Here is a 21,747-nt window from a genome sequence, read left to right as displayed (position 1 = left end):
CTGGGAGGTGAGCTGAGGAGGGGGCCAGAGCCAAACACCTGACACAGTGGTGCACTGCCTCTCCCCCAGAGCCACCCTGGACTCCCCCGGGTCCTTGCACATGGGTCCTGGGCTGCAGTCACAGGGACAAGACAAGCACACTAGGGTCCTTAAGGCACATCACTTTGCCTTCCCTACCATCTCAGGAAGATGTGACGGAGGGTGTGTCCAGCAAAGGAATGCTACTGCTCTCCTCTAGTGTGGACATCATGGGCACTGTCACACTCCCTTGAAACAGTGTCTTTGAAGACAGTCCTGAGAACACGGGTCATCTGTGGACACGGAGAGGTAGCTGTGGTTTCCCCCAGCTCCCTCACTAGCCAGAGATGCCCACCCTGCTTCTGTGGGGCAGTACCCTGGCTCATTCATACACATGAGACAGAGGAGACCACAAGCCAGGGCAGAAAGGCTGCACACCCTTGCTCACTCTGGGGGGTAGGGCTCATTTTGAGTTGTCTTCTTTTGTGGTGCTGAGGTTCCAGCTTAGGCCCTCGTGCATGCTAGGCAAGTGCCCTAGCACTGAGCCTCACCCTGAGCCTGGCAGATTCTTAATTTAGCAGGATTAGATTAACCTCAATGGAGAGGGCTGAGATGAAGGGGGAGGCCTTCAAAGGAATGCATCTGCTGTCATTACCTTTAATCATTAAAAGAAAACCAACAAAGCTATTTTTTCCAGTTTGCTTGTACATTGGAGCTCAATAGCCCTGAAAATCAGAACAGTCAGACTGCTAAAGCATTGATCTGCTAAACCAGCTCGCCTACATGGCGCTAAGCTCCCTCTTTAACCCCCTGCCCCCAAGTTTCCCACGCTCTGGCAGGGTCTAGGCCCTCTACTGTCCTCTTGGGAATGAGAAAAATCACTTTTCTCCAGACTGGGCAAGGGGAGGCCCTGAGAAACAACCACCCTGAGGTAGACTCAGCTCCAGGTTGCTCACCCGGCTGGCCTGGCATCTCCTGCTCTCAATCAGAGCCGGCTGTATCTCCTCCCTGGATTTATTCAAGACACAAGCAAGAGGCGGGGATAGTGGTGCAGTCCTGTAATCCCTCATCCTCAGGAGGCCAAAGCTGGAGGGTCAGAAGTTCAAGGCCAGCTTTGGTTCCATGGTGAGATGGAGGCCAGCCTGGACTAATGAGTCCCTGCCTCAAAGAAAAAAAGAAAGGAAGGAAGGAAGGAAGAAAGAAAGAGGCAAATCTTCCCCGTACACCTACAGGTTATTAGCTGCTAAGATAGAAAAGGTCTGCCCAATTTAAAATAGTAATGAAATGCTTAAGGAAGAAAAAAAAAAAAAAAAAAGGCCCAGGACAGCTAGCTGCCCATCCTTACTTGCTCCAGTACCAAAGACACCACAGGAGATCCACAGCCCCAAATCTTGATAAGTTCCTGGTCATCCTGAGCTCATGGTCTATAGGCACAAGTCCCAAAGTCCCTGGGGATGGAATCCCACAGGTGTCTTGATGGCAGAATTGACATTAGCTAGAGCAGAGGCCCAGGCAAGAGGCTAAGTGACTAACAGGGATGAAGGCAGATGAGGTGGGGCTGGGCAGTTTGTTTCCTGGTCACTTAACGTCATCTGTGTAAGACCAGACTTAGAAATGACTTCCCAGGGGGCTGAGGACATAACTCTGTAAAGAGCTTGCCATGTAAGCGCCGAGGAGCTGAGTTCAGCTCCACAGCACCGGCTGTCATCCCAGCTGAGGGTGGGTGGGGTTAGATGGGAGTGGTGGAAGTGCAGATCACTAGATTCCTGGAGCTCACTGGCCAGTTAGCCTAGCCAATGGGTGAGTTTCGGGCTCAATGAGAATCTATCTCTCAAAAAATATACTGGTGACCCCCCCTCCATGATGTACAGAGGTGGGGGGGGAGGAAGGAGGGGGAGAGAGAGGGGGAGGGGGGAGAGAGAGAAACTTGCCCAGAGAACTTGGTTCCCCTTGTGTGGTCGGGCCGGTCTGGAGGGCGCTTGTTCCTGCTGGGCAGGGTGTGACTATCTGCATGTCTACAAACACCCTGGTTAAGCCACTAAGTGGTTTCACCTCTTTGAGAATGGACAGCACCAGACCTCTGGGCAGTGCCAAGCTCCACGGGGTGACACAGGGCAGACATTGCCATCACTTCTGCTTTCCTCTGTGTACATGATCGGGTGTGCATACACACGCGCCACAGTGTACACGTGGAGGTCGGAGGACAACTTGCGGTAGCTGGTTCTCTTCTACATATGGGTCCCAGAGATTGAACTAAACCATTAGCCTGGCAGCTGGTGCTTTGTGCACTGAGCCACCTCACTGGCCCCTCAGGGTAGGCATGTGCGGGGAGGGTGTGTTGCTCTGGGCAACCCACAGCTATACGATTCTAGGGAGTGACTATGATCTAAGGAGGCCAGGGTTTCTCTCTGTGTAGCCCTGACTGCCCTGGAACTTGCTCTGTAGGCCAGGCCACCTGCCTTTGGGGGCACCATCATATCTGACAAGAAAGGCAGCCACAGAAATAAGTATCCAATGACACATCAGGACCTTATTTGGGAGACAGGGAGTATTTTATGCTTGGGCCGAGGTGACAGGTCCCACCCCTGTGGCCTTACAAGAAATAGAGAAAACAGGCAAATGGTACTTGCCTGAGGCCATGGGGAGCTCTCTCAGGCCCATGTCACACACAAAAGCACAAGAGGTAGCTGTGGTGGCCATCCCTGGAACCTCCTGCTGCTCCGTTAGACAGCCACTCAAGGACGACACTACTGGCTGCAGAAGACCTGCAGGAGGGCCAGTGTCTAGATTCACTGGACAACTCCGACCCACTTCAACATGTGTGACACATGCCAGCCAGGGGAGGCAGAGCTTCTGTGTGTCAAGTTGTTGGAATGGCAGGGCACCCCAGCCTGTGGCCCTGGCATCCTTGCCTGAGCTCCAGCCTTGTTCACTGTCCACTAAAGCCTACAGCTGGCACCTGAAGCCACACGTGAGAGAGCACTGGGTGGCTGAAGGAAGAGGCATGCCGGGGAGGGACTCACTCTGCTAGCAAGAATCTCAGGTGCTTAGCTGCTCCTACTCCAGGCCTGACACAGGACATTACCATCTGCTGTGAGGCTGCCAAGAGCTGGGCAGCTGGCAACTATATGCTCAGGACACTCGGGCTGGGACATGAGGGCTTGCAGGGATGAATCACAGACCAAGCAGTCTGTCGATAGTTCTGTAAACATTTATTTAAAAAATACTACAGAGAGATTTGGATTCAAAAAACAGAGTCATATACAGAAACAAAATGTACTGGACTGAGAAAAAAGGGGAATGCTGATGGTGTGCCAGAGGGGCACAGTGGTGAACTATTTACATGTCATTTATAAGAGCGCAAGTCTATTTTAAAAAAGAGTGTAATACCAAAGTGTAATACAAAATATAGTGGCACCCCATGGCAGCAACAGAGCAGGGTCCTTGTGAGCACAGTGTCAGGGCATGGCGGTGTCTGGTTATTCAAGGTCGCTGGCAGTGTGGCACGGCCTCCCTTGGGCTGCAGAGCAGCCTTTGGAGGTAAAGAGGTGAGGTGCTACGAGGACCATGGAAGACCATCCAGAGGAAATCATCTCTACCAGCCCCGCATCTAGATGATCAGTGTGGGCCTGGGGCCAGCACAGCACCTCTGCCGCGGAGAAGCAGGGAGTGTGGAGGTGTCTTCCAGCCTGGTGTGAGGCCTAGGCATGCGCCCTGTTCTGGGTCAGCCTGTTCTGAGGCCTAGGCTGGCTGCTCTGGGTTAGTCAAGGAGTCGCCCACACCTGTGCCTGTGCTCAGCTCCGGTCCTGGCTGCCTTAGGAGGAAGCCATGCCCTGGCTGAGTCTGCAAGGGACACCCAACCCCAGCGTGATGTGTGTGCCTCCCAGGAGCTCTGGGCTAAGCACTGTCCTCAGTGGTTAAGCAGCAGTTCTGAGAAGCAGTCAGGGCACAGGATAGCTCCGCTTCCTGTCTGTTTGTACCTAGGCTGTTCCTTCCTATGCAGACCTTTGAAATGCTCAAAAACACCAGAAGGCTGGATCCTTGTCATCAAGGCAAGGACCAGAGAGGATGGGCCTGACCTTAGAGCAGGAGAGGGGATGAAGACTACTCAGAGATTCAGATTTTTGGGGAGCCCCTGGAGGCCTAGGCTTGGCCTGGCTATGTGCCTAGCCAGGCACCACCCATAAAACCCAAGCTTGCTGTCCAGGGTCTGCAGGGCGCACTGCTGAAGATGTTGAGAGCAGGTGACAGACCACACTGCCCAGCTCCTGTTTCCAGTACCCACCCATCTGGGCCCCTGGCTTTAGCACCTCGTGACCCTTAGAGCAACAGCTTCCTTCAAATGAAAACAGTGAGCACAGGCTCTCTGGGACAGTTTGTAAGCATCGAAGGTGCAGGGACAGCAAGCACGGGGACTCCCATGCCTTGGTGACAAGAAGGTCCATCAGAGGAGGTCATTCTCCTGCAAGGACAGGAAAGAGCCCTCCAGGCTGACCTGGGAGCTGGGTCCGAGGCACTGGGGAGTGAGGAGCCTGGTGGCCAGGCAGGTCAGCTGCAGTCTTCAGACCTAACCCACAGGCAGTGAGGAGAGGTGGCTGACGCCCGGGCTAGGCAGGGAAGGTGCAGGGCAGCTGGTACACAGCACAGGAGGAAGGGCCGACTCCACCAGACCTCCGTCCAGGACTCCCTCAGGCTCTGCATGTCGCTCTGTAAAGCTCCTGGGGTAAGATGCCAGCTCTCCAGCCCCCTGTCCCCATCTTTATAGGCACAAGAGCCCCATGGACTGCAACATCTCTCGCTGACGGTACACTGGTTGCTGCTACCTCCGGACAATGTCGCTGATCTCCTTCACAGAGCTAAGCAGCTTGCTGAAGTCTTGGGTGGCAGCTGGCCCACTGGAGGCTGTGGCGGGGCAGATCTGCAGCTCGCGGAGGTTGCTCTCTAGCTTGTTGATAGCCTCACGGAAGGCAAACTTGTTCCTCATCTGCTGGATAGAGTCCACATAGCTCACACAGAAAGTGTACAGGTTCTTGCCAGCCTCCAGTACAGCACTGTGGCTGGCCATCTGCTCTGAGTTCCGGGAGATGGCAAGGCACAGGGCCTCAGTACTGTCCAGAACCACACCCTTGGTGATGGTGCCACTGGCAATGCGCTCTGGAGGCTGGCGGGTCTTCCTAAGAGACACACGGGTTGATATGAGAGGGATGAAGGCGGCAGAAGATGGCTGCTGGTCCCCAGCCAGGGGTGAAGGTGCTGGCGCTATGGAGGGGGTGGAGACTGGGCTGGTGGGGGTCACTGGAGGCTTAGTAGTCGACTGGGGCTTTGGCACAGATGGGGGCACAGGCTTTCTCAGTCCTTCTCCAGGTGGGCCAGCCTTGGTGGGGTCAGTGCTCACAGCATCCACAGCCAGATTTGTGCATTTTGTCTTTGTGGCCCCCGCTGCCTCCCCGGCCTCTTGGCTGGGGCTCTGTGAGGGCTTGCCTGCTTTCCCTGTGCAGGCAGGTGGAGGGGGCGGGGCAGGTTTGAGCTTGGCCAGTCGCCCCTTGTCTCTCCCTGGGGACTCCGAGCTGTGCTTATGCCTCCTTACGCGCATCTCCTCAGAGGAGGCCTTGCTGAGCCCCACTTTGTTGCTGGGGGGTGCTGGCTCTGCAGTGGCTGGAGCCCCTGTGCCTGAGGCACTGCCCTTGGTGGCCTCGTCTTTGTGAGAGAGGCCAGAGGAAGGAGAGGCAGTGACCTGCCTGCGGAGGAGTTTGGGAGTCAAGCTGGGAGGGCTGGAGCCAGGGCTGGATTCTGCATCTTTGAAGCCTTCTTCAGTGGCCTCCTCAGTCTTCTTCACCAGCCGGGGTGTCGCCGTGCTCTTGACCACCTGCTCAGACCTGCTCTCACTGGTGCGTTTCCGAGGCAGAGCTGGCTTTTCGCTTTTGTGCCCTCCAAAGGTGGATGAGTCAAACTGCTTGCCGGCAGACGGCAGGTCTCGAGGCAGCGTGACTGACCGCCACTCTGCGTCCCTTGCCCCATGGGGCATGCAGGAGGCTGAGCAAGAACGCAGGAAACGCTTACTGGAGCTCATGCCACTCTCCTCTTCAGCAGCAGCCAGGCGGCTCCCGGTCAGTGTGCTGGACTTTTTCCACATGTGAGGAGAACGGAAGCCTGAGTTGCCCGGCTCCCGGAAGGCTCCATTGGGGACGCCAGCCCCATTGTTGGCCTTTGGGGACTTGGTAGGCTCTGCTGCGTCTGAGGTAAGAGCTGGTGGTCCATTGCAGATTTCCCTGCTGTCATCCTCACTAACCCCTCTGCGTTCTGGCTGGCCATCCATCTCTCGGAAGGAACTGCTGCGCTTAGGTGGTGTCGGCGCCATTTTCTTCTTCTTCTTGATCAAGGCGCTGAACAAGTTGGTCTTTTTGTCTTTGGGGAGAAGGCGCTCATCTTCATTTAGGCTGCCATCTGGGGGCCCACGCTCTTTCCGAGGAAGCAGTGGCGATACAGCAGGCTCACTGTCCAGTGCATCTGAAACAGAAGAAAGAATGAGCAACAGCGCCCGGCAAACGCTGCCGTGGGCTGGCTGGGCCTCTGTGGGGAGGCTCCCGTGGGCTTCTGCACCCTCGGCCTTCACGGCACAGGCAGCACGGAGTTCAGAGCTGCTGGAGGGCAGAAGACAAAACTGTGGCATTACCCACAGCCTGGCCTTGTCAGCAATATCATGTCTGACCCTGTCACTATCAGTAGAAGTACAAGTCTCTCTTCCCGATCCCAGAGGGGCAAAGGCTGGAACGACCCTGCCTTCCTCATTCTGAAACCTAATAAGGTTGTGGAGTCCCTCCAGTGTCAGCAGAAGGACAACGCCAAGGGTCAGATCTGCTGAGGGGAAGATGTCAGCTGTCCCATGAGGGCATGACAATCAGCTGCTGTAACAAACAGAGAAAGACGACCTTTACAAAACTTCACGTGGGTGTTCTTAAAATATGAGTGACACAGCTGGGCAGGGGTGGCTACATCCCGGCACTTGGGAAGCAGAGGCAGGCAGATCTCTGAGTTCAGGGTCAGCCCAGTCTACAGAGTGAGTTCCAGGACAGTCAGAACTACACAGAGAGACCCTGTCTTGAAAAACCAAACAAACAAAAGCCTTTGTGCTGTCAGGGGCTGCAGCCAATTCTATGAGACTTCCTTCCCTCAGCCTCCAGGACCGAGGTAGGCTGTGCATCTGTCCTAACACTAGCAGAGATGAGCATCAGAATGAGGCGAGCAGAGGATCTCTCCACACTGCAGTCCTACTGAAGAAGGTAGAGAGACTCTGGGGGTCACAGATGTTAGGGGCACTCCTGGCTTACCCAGAGCTTCAGTAGTGCCACTGAGGGAAGACACGCACACACTTGCTCATCACCGGCCTTTCCTAGCCCACGATCCTGCTGCAGCCTCTTCCCCACAGCACTCGAGCCAATGGGAGGACGGGACAGCTGTGTGCAGCCTCCACAGCATCTGAGCCAATGGGAGGACGGGACAGCTGTGTGTGGCTTCCACAGCATTCGAGCCAATGGGAGGACGGGACACTTTTGTGTGGCCTTCACAGCATGAGAGCTGACAGGAGGACGGGACAGCTGTGTGCGGCCTCCGGGGGGGGGGGGGGAGGGAGATGATCCATGGCTCTACAACTTGGACTTACTTGTTTATGTGAACTTTAAGGCCACACACATGTGTGGGCCATGCAGCAGCACACATGGAGAGGTCAGAGGACAACCCTAGTCCTTCCTTCCTTCCAAGCTTGTCTGAGGTAGCTTGTTCACTGCTGTGTATGTCATGCTAGCTGGCCCTTAATTTTCTGAGCATTCTCCTGCCCCCACCTCCTCTGTCTCTGAGGAGGACCTGGAGTTACAGATATGTGTTATCACATTTGACTGACAACTGCTCAGCAAGCGATTCACACTGAGCCACACCCTCAGTTCACACGCAAACCTTCCAACCAAGCTCCTTTGGCACCTGTGTGTGCTGGATAGCTTTATGACACAGCTACAGACATCTGAGAAGAGACTGTAAGAGCCTCCATGGGACCAGGCTGTGGACGAACCTGTGGTGCACCGTTTTAACCAGTGCCTGATGGGGTGCGCCCAGCCCATTGTGACTGGGGCCATCTCCGGGATGGTGGTCACAGGTTCTGTAAGAAAGCAGGCCGAGTAAGCCATGGGGAAAATGCCAGTAAGCTGCATTCCTTCAGGCCTCCAGGTTCCTGCCCTGCTCTAGTTCCTGTCCTGACTTCTTTGATGCTTCTGTAATGTGGAAGCATAAGCTAAGGAAACGCTCTCCTCCCCAAGTTTCTTTAGTCGTGGTGCTTCATTGCAGCAATAGTGACCCTGGCTAAGACAGTCCCTAGAGTACTCTTAGGTGTTCTGTGGGGTTGACCAGTCAGCTTCTAATCAGTATGAGTATAGGTTTAGAATCACAACTGTTTAAAAAAATCAGAACTGTGGTTTCTGCTGAGTAAATGCCTCTTACGAACTCCTATCAGAATCATACTTTGTCTTGCCTGGTCACATTCAACCAGGCCACGGCCCATCAGCCTATGACGGGAGCCCTGGGGGCCTTTTGAGTTCAGGTACCAGCACCCTCCCCTGGCCAATTGACTTTAGTGGGTCTGCAGGAGAGGAGGGTGCTGTTCTCCTGGTACCAGTGTTTACAGTGCCCAGCTGGCATGCAGGAAGCGGCAGACACAGGGTTGTTCATACCATCCCTGTGCATCTCTAAGCACCTCCCCACCCAGTCCCACTGCCCTAGGAAACAGTTGGAGAAGACAGCCTTTCCAGAGACCACAGGAACCCGGTGCTGACTGAGCCCGGGCTGCTCTGATGGTTCCATGTTGTTTGGTGCTGTGACTGCCCCAGAAGATGCCCACAGGGCTGTGAAGAACACATGCAAAGATGGGGGTGCTTTTTTGGCAGGTGTCCCAGCTTTCGGCTTGTCTAAGCAATCGCTGAAAGGCTCCCCTGGGCAAGAGTGAATCTTCCTCCCTGGGCTGGACTGATGAGGAGGGACTAATGCCCTTCCATGCCAGCTGCACTGACAGCTTCTGCTCACCTGCCTGGCTTGAGGGGCGGGAAGGGTAGACATACCGCTTTCCCCCAGGCCCTTTGTGTGGAGCAGCTCAGGGGTGTCAGGCGCATCTTTCTGCTCAGCTGCCCTCCTGCAGGTTCTGGTCTTGGTGGGCAGCTCCGGGGCCTGTAGCATACTCCCAGCAGCTCCTCTCGTGCCTCGTTTCCCCAGCTCCTTCTCCACCTCTAAGGATCACACAGACACAACCCAGCAGTCATCAGTAAAGGTGCCATACTGAAAGGGATTCTTTATTTTTTGCTTTTCCCCCAACTTATATATATTTTAAGTCATTTTTTGTATGTGTATGGTGTTTTGCCTGCATGTATATCTGTGTACCACCTGGGTGCAGAGGCCAGAAGGTAGTCCTGGATCCCTGTGACTGGGTGTCATGAGCTACCATCATTTGGGTGAGGGGACTGACCCCAAGTCCTCTCAGCCGCCATGCTTGCTCTCCAGTTCCTGGGGTTCTCTTTTTCTTAAGATCTATGCAGCTAGAGGAAAGGAACGCTCTAAAATGCTGTGTGGCTGAACTTGACCCAGAGCCCCCACCAGAGTCTCTGAGGAGCTGTCTGGCTCCTGGCCCGGGCACCCTCTCCAGGACTGAAGTGAAGGCTGGCCTAGCGCAGCCCAACCTCTTAACCCACCGCCGTCCCTAGGAGGTACGTTACCATCTGAGATACTGGATTCCTGGAACATGGTTTCAAAGGCTTGGTGGATTTCAGCAAAGGAGGGCCGGTCAGAGGGGTTCCACTGCCAACCTGGACGGAGAAGACCCGTGTCAGAGCAGCTGGGAAGCACTGCTAACCAACCAGGACTAGCCATTCCCAACAGCAGTCTGGACATGAAAGAGGCATTCCAAGACTGCTGACAGCTGATGCTGTGACAAGCTAAAACAGCAAATGCTCTTGTGTCCTATGACAGACACTAAGGATTTAAGAGGACATTATATACAGGCAGAAATATGGATCACAAGACTCCAGAGACACTGACTATAAAAACTGCATCTATAAACGTTTCCCCATCTCCACCGAGAGACAGGGAGTTAACAAGGAGCAGCCTGTCGCTGTCACCACCCTCACTGACATCATCAGTCTACTGTCCGCATTAGCACAGATGCGAGTGTCTCTTGCTTCTTCCGTTGCTCTTGCACAGGACCCAGGTTCAGTTCCTAGCACTCATGGGATTCACAACCATCTGTAACACCAGTTCCTAGGGACACAATGCCCTCTCTGGCCTCTATCATCACCAGACACACATATGACATACAGACATACACGCAGGCAAAACCATACACATAAAACAAAAACTTAAGAAAGATGACAAGGACCGATGCTTCGGCACGTCAGTAAGGACGTGGCTGCCAGGTGCTTCACGGGTCTGTTGTCACTTCTGCTGGAGTGTAAACTGCGACAACCTTCTGTTAGGTGATAATCTTATCCATAGCATAGAACCTTTGAACCAAAGACCAGCTTTTAAAAATATCAGTGCTACATGCAGTGACAAGGATAAGTGTGCCTCTGCCTTATATACAGTAGCAAACACAGGGCCAAAAAGACAGTAGGTGTGCTCTGCCAAGACTGACACTAGGCTCGATCACTGGGATCCACATGGAAAAAGAGAACCAGCTCCTGAAAACTGTATGCTGTGGAATGCATGCCCCCATGAATGAATGAGTGAATGAATGAATGAGTGAGTGAGTGAATGAATGAATGAATGAATGAAGTTAAAGCAAACAAATGTGTAAAGCATGAGTGGATGTCTCAAACCATGAACTGAAGTGCTCGCCAGAAGCACTGATGAAAGGTGGCAAGCAGGGCGAGCAGGTGAGCAGGGTCTAAACACATGGACAGGAGAGTGTCTCTAATACACTAAAGAAGAACATGATGAGGGAATGACCATATGAACACAAGTGATAGGACCATGTGCACACACATACACCACATGGATGCACACGTACACTCACATGATGTAAACACCAGAGTTCTATCACCCGGAGCAATTTATAGCCAGGTATTTGGAAGCAGGACCTAGGAATCTGTGTCTATTAATAATACACAGGTTTGGCATCTATCTAACCTTTTTATGCTTAAAAAATTAAAAAGACCTGGGCATGGTAGCTCATACCTGTGATCCTAGAGCTTGTGAGGTTCAAGCAGGAGAATCATTATATAGCCAGGGCTACATAGTTCAAGTCCCTGAGCCAAAACAAAAACAAACCAAAAATATCTCTCCCAAAGGCAAACAAAAACAACTTGTATTATATCTGTAAATAAATGCACTGAAAACACCCAAAAGCCAGACTCCATGAACGAATGGCTTGGAAACACGGGGACAGAGTGCCGCGGGCCCACTGGAATGGCTTTCTGAATGGGCTGGGGAGACTCACATGCTCGCATGAGCTCGTAGACCTTCTCCGGGCAGCCTTCAGGGCGCTCCATGCGGTAGTCTTTTTCCAGCAGCTCATAAACCTGAGACAGGTCAATTCCCGGGTAAGGTGACATGCCATAGGTAGCAATCTCCCAGAGCAATACTCCAAATGCTGAAAGAAAGAAGGGAGAAGAAGACATCAGGGTGCGTGGAACAACGGCAAGTGAGGTGGCATTTTGCACAAACCTAACGACTTTCAATCCTGGAACCCAGCATAAAGGTAGGAGGAGAGAAGTCGTCCTGACAGTCACACGCGTGCCAGAGCATGCTCACACCCAAACACACATCTCTCTCTCTCTCTCACACACACACACACACACACACACACACACACACACACACACGTGCGCGCGCACATACATGCACCCTCTCACACAGACGTGCACATGCACAGCACACACACTCTCTTTACACACATATACACTCTCACATACACGTGTGCGCACATATACACATGCGCATGCACACACATGCATGCACTCTCACACATGTGCACACACACAGCACTCTCTCTCTCACACACACACACGCACGTGCACATACATGCACTCTCTCACACACAGACATGCACATGCACAGCACACACACTCTCTTTACACACATATACACTCTCACATACACGCGTGCGCACATATACACATGCGCATGCACACACATGCATGCACTCTCACACATGTGCACACACACAGCACTCTCTCACACACACACACACGCACGTGCACATACATGTACTCTCTCACACACAGACATGCACATGCACAGCACACACACTCTCTTTACACACATATACACACTCTCACATACACGTGTGCGCACATATACACATGCGTATGCACACACATGCATGCACTCTCACACGTGTGCACACACAGCACACACACTCTCTTTACACACATATACACACTCTCACATACACGTGTGCGCACATATACACATGCGCATGCACACACATGCATGCACTCTCACGTGTGCACACACACAGCACTCTCTCTCTCTCTCACACACACACACGTGCGCGCGCACATACATGCACTCTCTCACAGACAGACATGTGCACATGCACAGCACACACTCTCTTTACACACATACACACACACACGTGTGCGCACATACACACATGCGTGCGCACACACATGCATGCACTCACACGTGTGCACACACACAGCTCTCTCTCTCTCTCACACACACACACACACACACACTCACACACACACACAGGAGGTACAGGCACTCTCCACCCTGTGCAGTTGAGAGACCTGTAGAGCAGTCTCAGCAATGACATCAGCCAGGTTCTCTGTGACAATAGCCCAGGAAAGGGAGGACAGCGCAAAGCTACCTGCTCATGCACACTGCAGCATGTAAGGGCGAGGGGCAGGGTGAGCCTCCTGGGGATGGGAAGAAGCCTGACCATCTTGTCATTCCCCAGAGCACAGATATTACAGAAGACTACAGGGTACTGTCAAAAGGACAAGGAAGGAGATGGCCAAAGACAAGAAGAACCACAGCACACTGGAATATTGGGATGTGCCAACACCGAGCTCATAACACCACCACGAAAGACCAGCAGATCCAACTGCCACAGGGCGCTTGGAAAAGTGGGAGTCATGAGAGGCAGCTTCTGAACCCACCACTCGTACACCAAGTCTACCCGGACAGTCACACACACACGCACACAGATGTTCTTCCTTTTACACTCCGAGGCCAACTGAATATGGAAGGAAGGAGGTGGAGATTGATCGAATGACAGACAGCTGCTAGTGAACCACCACTGTCACCAGCAGCTGGTACACCATAGCTCTCTAGTGTAGCAGTTTCTCAACCTTCCTTTTTTTTTTTTTTTTTTNTTTTNTNTTTTTGGTTTTTTGAGACAGGGTTTCTCTGTGTAGCCCTGGCTTTCCTGGAACTCACTCTGTAGACCAGGCTGGCCTCGAACTCAGAAATCCGCCTGCCTCTGCCTCCCAAGTGCTAGGAGTAAAGACATGCACCACCACTGCCTGGCTCAACCTTTCTAATGTGGTTACCCTAAGCATAAAATTATTTTCATTGCTACTTCATAACGGTAATTTTGCTGTTATGGATTATCATGTAAATATTTTTGGAGATAGAAGGTTGCCAAAGGGGTCATGGCCCAGAGGTTGACAACCACTGTACCACAGGGAGAAAAATCAAGCATTATGGATCAACCAACCTAAAAGCATCCGACTCTGCTAATGTACTGAATGAAAGAAAAGTCAGCTCAAGTGTCAGGAGCTACCCAGGGCTGACTGTGCAGCTTCTAAGAAGACTGAAGCCAGAGGCACAAAACAGATCACAGCACAGAGACACAATGAACAAAGTCTAGATTCTGGAAAGTCTAAAGGAATGGTGACAGAGTTTATCAATAAATGAACAGCAGGGAAATACAAAACACATCAATGTAGTGAGGGAGCCGCATCTGGCTCCCAGGTGAAGCAAATACTGAAATGTACAAAATAATATGTCTGGGATTTGCTTTAAAATAACAAGAGGCAAGGGAGTAGGCAGGGCACAGGGCTCACTACTCAACTCCACCTTCTTTGCTCACCCTTGGCATGAGAAGTTCTTAAAGATGGACCTTGTGGTGCACACCTTTAATCCCAGCACCTGAGTTGAAATCCCAGCAACCACAAGGTGGCTCAAAACCTCCTGTAATGAGATCTGACGCCCTCTTCTGGTGTGTCTGAAGACAGCTACAGTGTACTTATGTATAATAATAAACAAATCTTTGGCCCAGAGTGAGCAGGACTGAGTGAGCAGAGTTGACTGGAGCAAGTGGGGCCGACTGGAGCAAGCCGAGGTCCTAAAATTCAATTTACAACAACCACAGGAAGGCTCACAACCATCTGTACAGTATAGTACACTCACATACATAAAATAAATAAATAAATCTTTAAAAAAAGAAAGAAAGAAAAAAAAAAGAGGAAGCAGGAGTTTAAACCAGAAACAAACCAGAAAGAGGGCATAGTGGTGGAGGAGAGATGGAGGTAGGGCGCAGTGGTGGAGAAGAGACGGAGGTATAGCAGTAAACAGCCTGCGAAGCAGAAGGGGAAGCCCCTGGCCAGGACTGCCCAGGACCCGGCCCTTACCCCACACGTCCGACTTGATGGAGAACTTGTTGTAGGCCAGGCTCTCAGGTGCGGTCCACTTGATGGGGAATTTGGCTCCAGCATGGGCCGTGTAGGTGTCCCCTGTCATCAACCTGCTCAGGCCAAAATCAGCCACCTTCACCAAGTGGTTTTCCCCTACCAGGCAGTTGCGGGCAGCAAGGTCTCTGAGGAAGGAAAAGGGTCATCTGTGGGTGCTCCTGGCTGACTCCCTAGCTGTGTAGCTCCCCTACTATTGACAGGTATGAAGCTGACAAAAGAAGACCAAGTGTAGTCCCCGGAAGCTTTCAAATACCCTGCTGCAGAGCAACAGTCCCTCAGCAAATACCAGTCGGGCTAACAGCAGCAACACCACGAGCAGACAGGGTGGCAATGGGGGCAGGTCCTGCCCCATGACCTGGAGTGTGTTAATTACCTCACCCATAAAATGACGACAGTAACAGGGTGTGCCTTGGGCAGCTGTATGTGATATCCCTACTTTTCTCTTGCTTCCTCATGTTGACTCAAGTGTTTGAGAAACTCTCCCATATAATCACCTCCTGAATCTTCACGGGAAGAAGGATGTTAACCATGAAGTACTGAGGTAACTGGGAACCAAGGAATGAGAGAATGAGGCAGCTCAGGGCAATGACTGCATGATACAGCTTGATCACCAGCAATGAGAGAGAAATTAAACACACAAGAGTTGTGCCTAATAAGATTTTTGGTAAGGCATTTTAGTATGTGAATGGAGGGGGAACGGAGCTGGCCATGCAAGCGAGCCAGAAGTCGGGAAATCTCAATTTGCAGCATCAGAGGCTACACTTTGCTGAGCGACAGGAGCATTTGGATTGGGCTCTCGTGGAGCAGAAAAAGATCTGTCTTCCGAGGGGCTGCCAGCATTTCACACACGCTACTTATTCCTGGCTATGAAATCTCATGTCGAGGTTTCACACTTGAGTTAATTGGGTAGGAAAGGTCACCACAGTGGTGTGGAGACCATCTTGCATGACGGAGTTGGGCCAAGCCCATCAGGCTCCCTCCTGCACAGGTTGTCACTCTGCTAGGAAGCCACTTCCACCAGCAAAGCATGCAAACCCAGATAATTGTGGCACACTTGAAGGTCAAAACACTCTGGGTTTTAAAAACAGCAACCCGGCTTGCATGTATATAATTCTCTAGCCATGGAAACATCTCCAAACCGGTGACAGCTGGTAGACAAGGAAACACAAAGAAAAGGAGGAGAAGCCACACAATGAAGCTAAGCCCAGACAGAGAGAGGCTTTACTGAGTGAGTGCTGGCCTCAGGAATGCTCAGTTTCAGAGGGAACCAATACCATCAGGAAGAAGGTCTCTTACGAATTTCATTTAATAGTCCACTAAATCCGAAATGGCTCAGAAATGAAACACTTCTTTCCCCGGGGATTAGCTGCTCCACTAGCCCAGGCCTTGAAGCACTTAGTCCCGCAAGCAGAGCTTACGTCAGGCACTTGTGTCTGCCAGAACCAAGGCTGGGGGCTGAGCCCTAAGACCGCACAGCTGGGTCCTCTGCTTTGCCCAGCCCTACCTGTGGATAAAGTTCTTCTTCTCCAGGTACTCCATGGCTGATGAGATCTGTGTGGCCATGTAGAGCAGCACCACAGCGCTCACCTCCTGCCGGTTACACTCCCTCAGGTAGTCCAGCAGGTTCCCATAGGTCATGAACTCAGTGATTATGTAGAACGGAGGTTCCCGGGTACACACCCCTGACAACAGACACGGAGGCTTCAGCATGTGGCGCAGGGCACTGAAGGGCTCCTGGCCTGGTAGGAGGGTTCAGTGAATAAAAGCACTTGCCACGCAGGCCTGACCCCAAGAACCCACATGGGGTGGAAGGGGAGAACTGACCAGACAAAGCATTGTCTGACCTCCCCATACGCCCCCCCGAAACACTCAGTTCTCTTTTATCAGGAAGGGGTGCCCACTCAGCCAGACATTTGGAGCAGAGCCCTGCAGAGCAGTGTTGGCTCCTCTTCTGAGTCTGTGCTTGGTTACCTAGCAGCTGCACCAGGTTAGGGTGTTTGATCTCCTTCATCACCGCGGCTTCCTTCAGGAACTCCTCCACCTCCATGGTGTCCTCCTGCAGAAGGTAAATTCAGATGCATGAGATTTGTTTAGCAAGGAAGTGCCTAAGAGGGAAGACAGCTTCAAGGGCTAAGGTAGACAGCAGTGGCAACATCCACTCAGCCTAGGCCACGGCCTCTGATGAACACTGGATACACTGCCCCTGAGAGGCTCAAGGAGTCTTGTCCTGGTGATGTGAAGACTCCAGCAGGGCAAATTCTCACCCAGGGCTCACGTTGTGAACAGCTGTCCCCAGCTGATGGAGTAGTTGTGGGAGGCTGTGGAACCTTTAGGAGCTAGGACTTGCTTGGGAGGAGTTCTCATTATAGGCAGGTCTCAAAGGGTCAGACCCAGTCTCTGGTTCTGGTTCTTGAGCAGCTCTTCTCTTCCTGGGCTACAATCATGGGAACAACTGTGCCACACACTCTTGCCACCACAGACCAAGCTGCTCTGCCATGCTTCCTGCAGTGGTGGACTGAAAGCTTTGACACCATGAGCCAAGTTGGATCTTTTCTCCCTTAAGATGTTCCTGTCGGGTTTTCTGTCTGGCCTGAGTCAATGGGGCCATAGGTCAGAGTGGCCTGCTACTGCTGCCTGGATATTCTGTGGGGTCTTAGAGAGAACTATTTCTACAAGTATGTTTTGCTTCCTGATCCAACACCCTTAACATTAAAAGAGGAAACTGTGAAGAATCTGAAATGCAGCTGGCTTGAGAGAGCCGCTTTCCAGAGTGCCTCACACTGTCAGATAGACCCTGAGCTACTTACTTACGTACTGTCATGAGCACCTAATGAAGCAATCATCACTGACTAGGGGTCAATCACCCAGATTCTAAATCAGTCTTACCAGCAGCTCTCTGAGGACTCACAGAATCAACAAGGGCCAGAGATGGGCAGATCACTCTTTCTACCTTTCCAGGCTGAGTCTGAAGGGCTGCGGTCTATGCTCCTCAGCCTCCTTAAACCTTAGCCACTGTAGCTTTGACTCAAATCCCACAGCAGGAAGCAGGAAGCAGCAACAGTGAGTGGCAGGGTTCACCTAGCTGTAAGAACAAGGCTCTGGAGGCAAGGACAGTAGGCCACATGTGTCTGCATGGAGTCTGCCTGTGTGGTACAGAAGAGGCTTCATGAAAATCAGCTTCCCTGGGCAGACAGCTTCATCAGACCTCATGCTAAGTGTGCTTTTGTTCTTGGTGCTTTTTCGCTTTGGTCAGCCGCATGACCAAAAGCAAATCATGACCACAGCCAGCGTGATGACTTGCTATCACCAAACATGGGTTCTAAAGGACTATGGAGATGCTGTCTACTGTTCTCTAACAGCATAGGCTGCTCTAATGTACCCCAGCATGCTGGCTGTTGCTGCCCAGCTGTGCAGAGGACATTCATCCCATGCCACCGACCACTGGCTGCTGGGCTCTTCAAGTCTCTTCTGTTCCTCAGCTGCCCGACAGCCAGCCTGGCTCTGGTGTGCAGCACTCTGATGTACCTGGTGACACACCATGGATGCCTGCCTGAGAGAACCAGGAGTCAATGCTGCACAATACAACTGGTTTGACACGGCAACTCTCCAGTGATACTTTCTAACATTCAAACCTTTCTGTTCTACAGCAGTGCACCATAGTAAACCACACAGGCTCATCATCAGAAATCTCAGTCACCACCAGGCATGGTGGCGCACAAATCCCAGTACTCGGGAGGCAGAGACAGGCAGATTTCTGAGTTCGAGGCCAGCCTGGTCTATAAAGTGAGTTCCAAGACAGCCAGGGCTATACAGAGAAACCCTGCCTTGAAAAACAAACAAACAAACAAAAGAAATCTCAGTTGCTGTGGAGCCACCTACCCTGATCCAGAAGACCAATGATCTCAAGGCAGAATTCTTTAAAAGCAACTTCCTGCTGTGACTACAGATCCCCACCGCCTCTCACACATGTACTTACACCCTGTGCAATCATTCCTTCCTGTCTATCTGCATGTCTGTCTCCATCTCTCTCTCTCTCTCTCTCTCTCTCTCTCTCTCTCTCNCACACACACACACACACACACACACACATCACCTATGGGGCAATCGTGGGATCTTTTTTCCTTTTAGAAAAAAACTGTGAGTTTGTCTCCCCCTGCTGGAATTAGACATGATTCAATTAATCATTTAAACTGTAACCTAATGTTCTTAAATATCGAAAATTAAAAGACAAACTAAAAGACCAGGGAGCTGGAGAAATGGCTCAGCGGTTAAGAGCACTGACTGCTCCTCTAGAGGTGCTGAGTTCAATTCCCTGCAGCCACATGGTGGCTCACAGCCATCTGTAATGGGATCTGATGGCCTCTTCTATCATACAGGTAAGAGCACTCATAATATACAAACAAATCTTTAAAAAACAAAAACAAACTCCGCGTTTCAATCTGTAAGGTCCCTCTGCTTATTTTTTAATTCATGCCATCCTTCTGAAGCTATTTTCCTTGTACACAAACAGAACTGTGACGGCTCAGGTGGAAGAAACGCTGGGAGGATTTTCCTTTCTCTCCTTAGTCCTTGTGCTTATGCTTGTCGGGAAAAGAGGGCTCAGCTGCTCTTCATGGGGCCTGCACAGCTCCGTCTTTGTGGGAGACAGCAGGAACTTTGAGTCAGTGCTATAGGGAGGCTAAGAGGATGGCTTGTCAGTTATGCTGACCTGGCTTTGATGCTGTGTGAGACCCTGGCAACTTAATGACCTACACCCCTCACCCCACCTTCTGTGAATCTCTCTTTTCTTCTGTCTTTCCTTTTTAAAGGCAAGGGTTCATGTGATGACCTCAAACTCCTGCTCCCCCTGCCTCCACCCTCCAAGAGCTGAGATTCCAGCTGTAGACCATGCTAGTGGTCAAACCCAAGGCTCTGTGCATACTAGACAAGCACTGTGAGCTGGGTCACATCCTCAGCCTCTAGACTTGTTTTCAGTGTGACCGGTCAAGAGGTATTGGGGACACACTCCAATTGCAGTGGCTGTTACCTCTGGCCGTAGGGATGGAACAAGCACATGGCTCTTTTGGAAGGTTTTCTAAGGCATACTGACTTCTCATGGGCACTGGGAAGTGAGTGCCTTACACAAGCAGGCCTTGCACTCCCTGCTGGCTAAGGATGGGAGGAAGCAATGCTCTGGGAGGTTGTTGAAGGCCAGCAGGACTCTCTTTTGAGAGGAGTTTCACAGTCATAGTCAGCAAGGGGAGCACACGATGTAGTCTTATTCAACCTATGGGTTGCAACCCCTTTGGAGTCACATATCAGATATCCTGCATATCAGATATTTACAATTTATAACAGTAGCAAAATTACAGCTTTGAAGCAGCAATGAAGTAACTGTATGTGGGGTCACCACAGCATGAGGAACTGCGTTGGGGACTGCAGCACTAGCAAGGCTGAGAACCATGACACAGAGGATGTAGAGGAAGGTTTTCCTAAGGGGCAGAACTGAGGCTTATGTTTATTTTCATGGGGTCTGAGGAGTAACACTGTAAAGGAGGGAGATGATGAAAAGAGTTGGGATTGGGAGCTGGGTGCCTGGGTTTGAGTCCTGGTTCAGGGTTCCAGCTCCCAAAGCTTTAGTGCTGATGCCTTAGTGCTCACACATCTCTCAGCACCACGAGCGAAGGAGCTGCTGTAAGGACCTGTACATCGCACACTCAGAGCTCTGGACTACACTAACTCAGCAACTGGCCATTTCTGTAAGTTGTGTGGTTCTCAACTCTGCCAAGGAGGTCAAGAGTCAAAATCCTTTACTCCTCTCACTGAGAATGGGTAACAGATGGCAGAGCCTCACTCCCACAGGGCTAGGCAGAGTAGTGGTAGTTTATTTAGCAAGTTGCATGTGTGTGTCTTCAGTTAACACACCTCCAGAGTGCGTGCCCTGCCCTTTTCTGATCAGATGCCATGCAGGATTACCTCCAGGTACCCACCCAACAGACCCTATTGTGCTTTATCAACCATGGTGCATACACTCAGGAGGGTCTCAGAAACTTGCTGAGGTCTTAAGAGAAAACCCCAGAACAGACCCTCCTCTGGAGTACTTCCTGCTATGCACAGCTCCACTGCCTGTCGACGGGGCCTTCCAGCTGTGTAATCCCCACCTTCTTTAATGTTCTGATTTTTACATATATTTGCTCATGCTGTGTGAAGAGTGTGTGTGGTGGGAATCAGACCTCTCTTACCACATGGGTTAAGGGGCCCTCGGGGTGTCAGGCTCAGACTTTACCTGCTGAGTGGCCTTGCTGCCCTCTCTTGAAGGGTTTCAAACAATCCTCCCCTCCTTGCTGAATCTTAGATACCCAACGCTTTCCGTCTGGCTGTGTTTGTAAATCCCTGTTGCAGTGCCTCCCCCTCCAAGCACTGTGGCCTGGTGTACTGGACACGGGGAAATCAGCAGCACTTTCCCCTCTGTTCTGCTAAACTCATGACACCAGGTTTGCCCTGAGTGCCTGCCTCTCAGTGGCTCTCCTCCTCAGCTAGGGCTTCCTAGTGTCTCTCCTGACCTCTGCCCTTCCTCACAGCAGTGCTTCACACCGGTCTATCCAGTGCAGTCAACACTGCCTCCTCCTTGCACAGGAGAGCCCGGTACCACCCTGATCCCCTGCTCTGCCATCATCGGGGATCATGTCTGTTTGATGTGGGCACCCAGGACTGAGCCTGTTTGGCAAACAAATGTGACATTTTAAAAAGCTGAATTTGGAAAATGCCCAAGAGACCCCCAGGCAATTCCCCCTCTGCCCCTCTCCTCCCCCAGCGCTGCTCTGCCACAGAGCCAAAGGGAAATGCTCAATATGATGACTGGAAGCTGCTTTTCATTCTGTAATGCAGCCTTGCTCTAAACAGTTATTATGGCAATTAAAAGTCCCAGCTTCTCTTTTCCTGTCTCTTATTGGCAGAGCCGGGGCTGTCAGATGTATTGGCTGGCTACGCTGAGTCAGGAGTACACAGTCAGACCTGTGTTTCCAGCAGTGGAGAGCAGCCATGCACAGTATCATCAGAGTCCATCCAAGACATGCGC

At 51.7% G+C, this 21,747-nt stretch overlaps 1 protein-coding gene and 1 pseudogene across 4 annotated transcripts in view; both read right to left on the bottom strand.

Moving 5' to 3' along the window:
* Positions 1-3,209: 3,209 nt before the first annotated feature.
* The window catches only part of Abl1 (ABL proto-oncogene 1, non-receptor tyrosine kinase), a 110,722-nt gene continuing 92,184 nt past the window's right edge, over positions 3,210-21,747 (bottom strand). For 2 of the 3 annotated variants that reach the window (XM_021193832.1, XM_029536962.1), the window contains exons 5-11: positions 16,662-16,746; positions 16,195-16,372; positions 14,631-14,815; positions 11,486-11,638; positions 9,768-9,857; positions 9,120-9,284; positions 3,214-6,525 (exon numbers count right to left, since the gene is read on the bottom strand). In XM_021193832.1, coding sequence (XP_021049491.1) covers positions 4,838-6,525; positions 9,120-9,284; positions 9,768-9,857; positions 11,486-11,638; positions 14,631-14,815; positions 16,195-16,372; positions 16,662-16,746 — 2,544 coding nt within the window. In that variant the 3' untranslated portion in view covers positions 3,214-4,837. Of the gene's footprint in view, positions 6,526-9,119; positions 9,285-9,767; positions 9,858-11,485; positions 11,639-14,630; positions 14,816-16,194; positions 16,373-16,661; positions 16,747-21,747 lie in introns of all 3 variants that reach the window. The other variant, XM_021193831.2, reaches the window with a different exon arrangement.
* On the bottom strand, positions 3,214-4,810 carry LOC115063638 (annotated as a pseudogene). Its single transcript, XR_003843514.1, has 2 exons — positions 4,788-4,810; positions 3,214-4,689 (listed from the first exon to the last, which is right to left on the bottom strand). The product of XR_003843514.1 is annotated as an uncharacterized LOC115063638 (transcript).

Source organism: Mus pahari, chromosome 3 (genome assembly GCF_900095145.1).
Source record: "Mus pahari chromosome 3, PAHARI_EIJ_v1.1, whole genome shotgun sequence".
Taxonomy (NCBI): Eukaryota; Metazoa; Chordata; class Mammalia; order Rodentia; family Muridae; genus Mus; species Mus pahari.
This window is presented reverse-complemented; position numbering and strand designations above follow the sequence as displayed.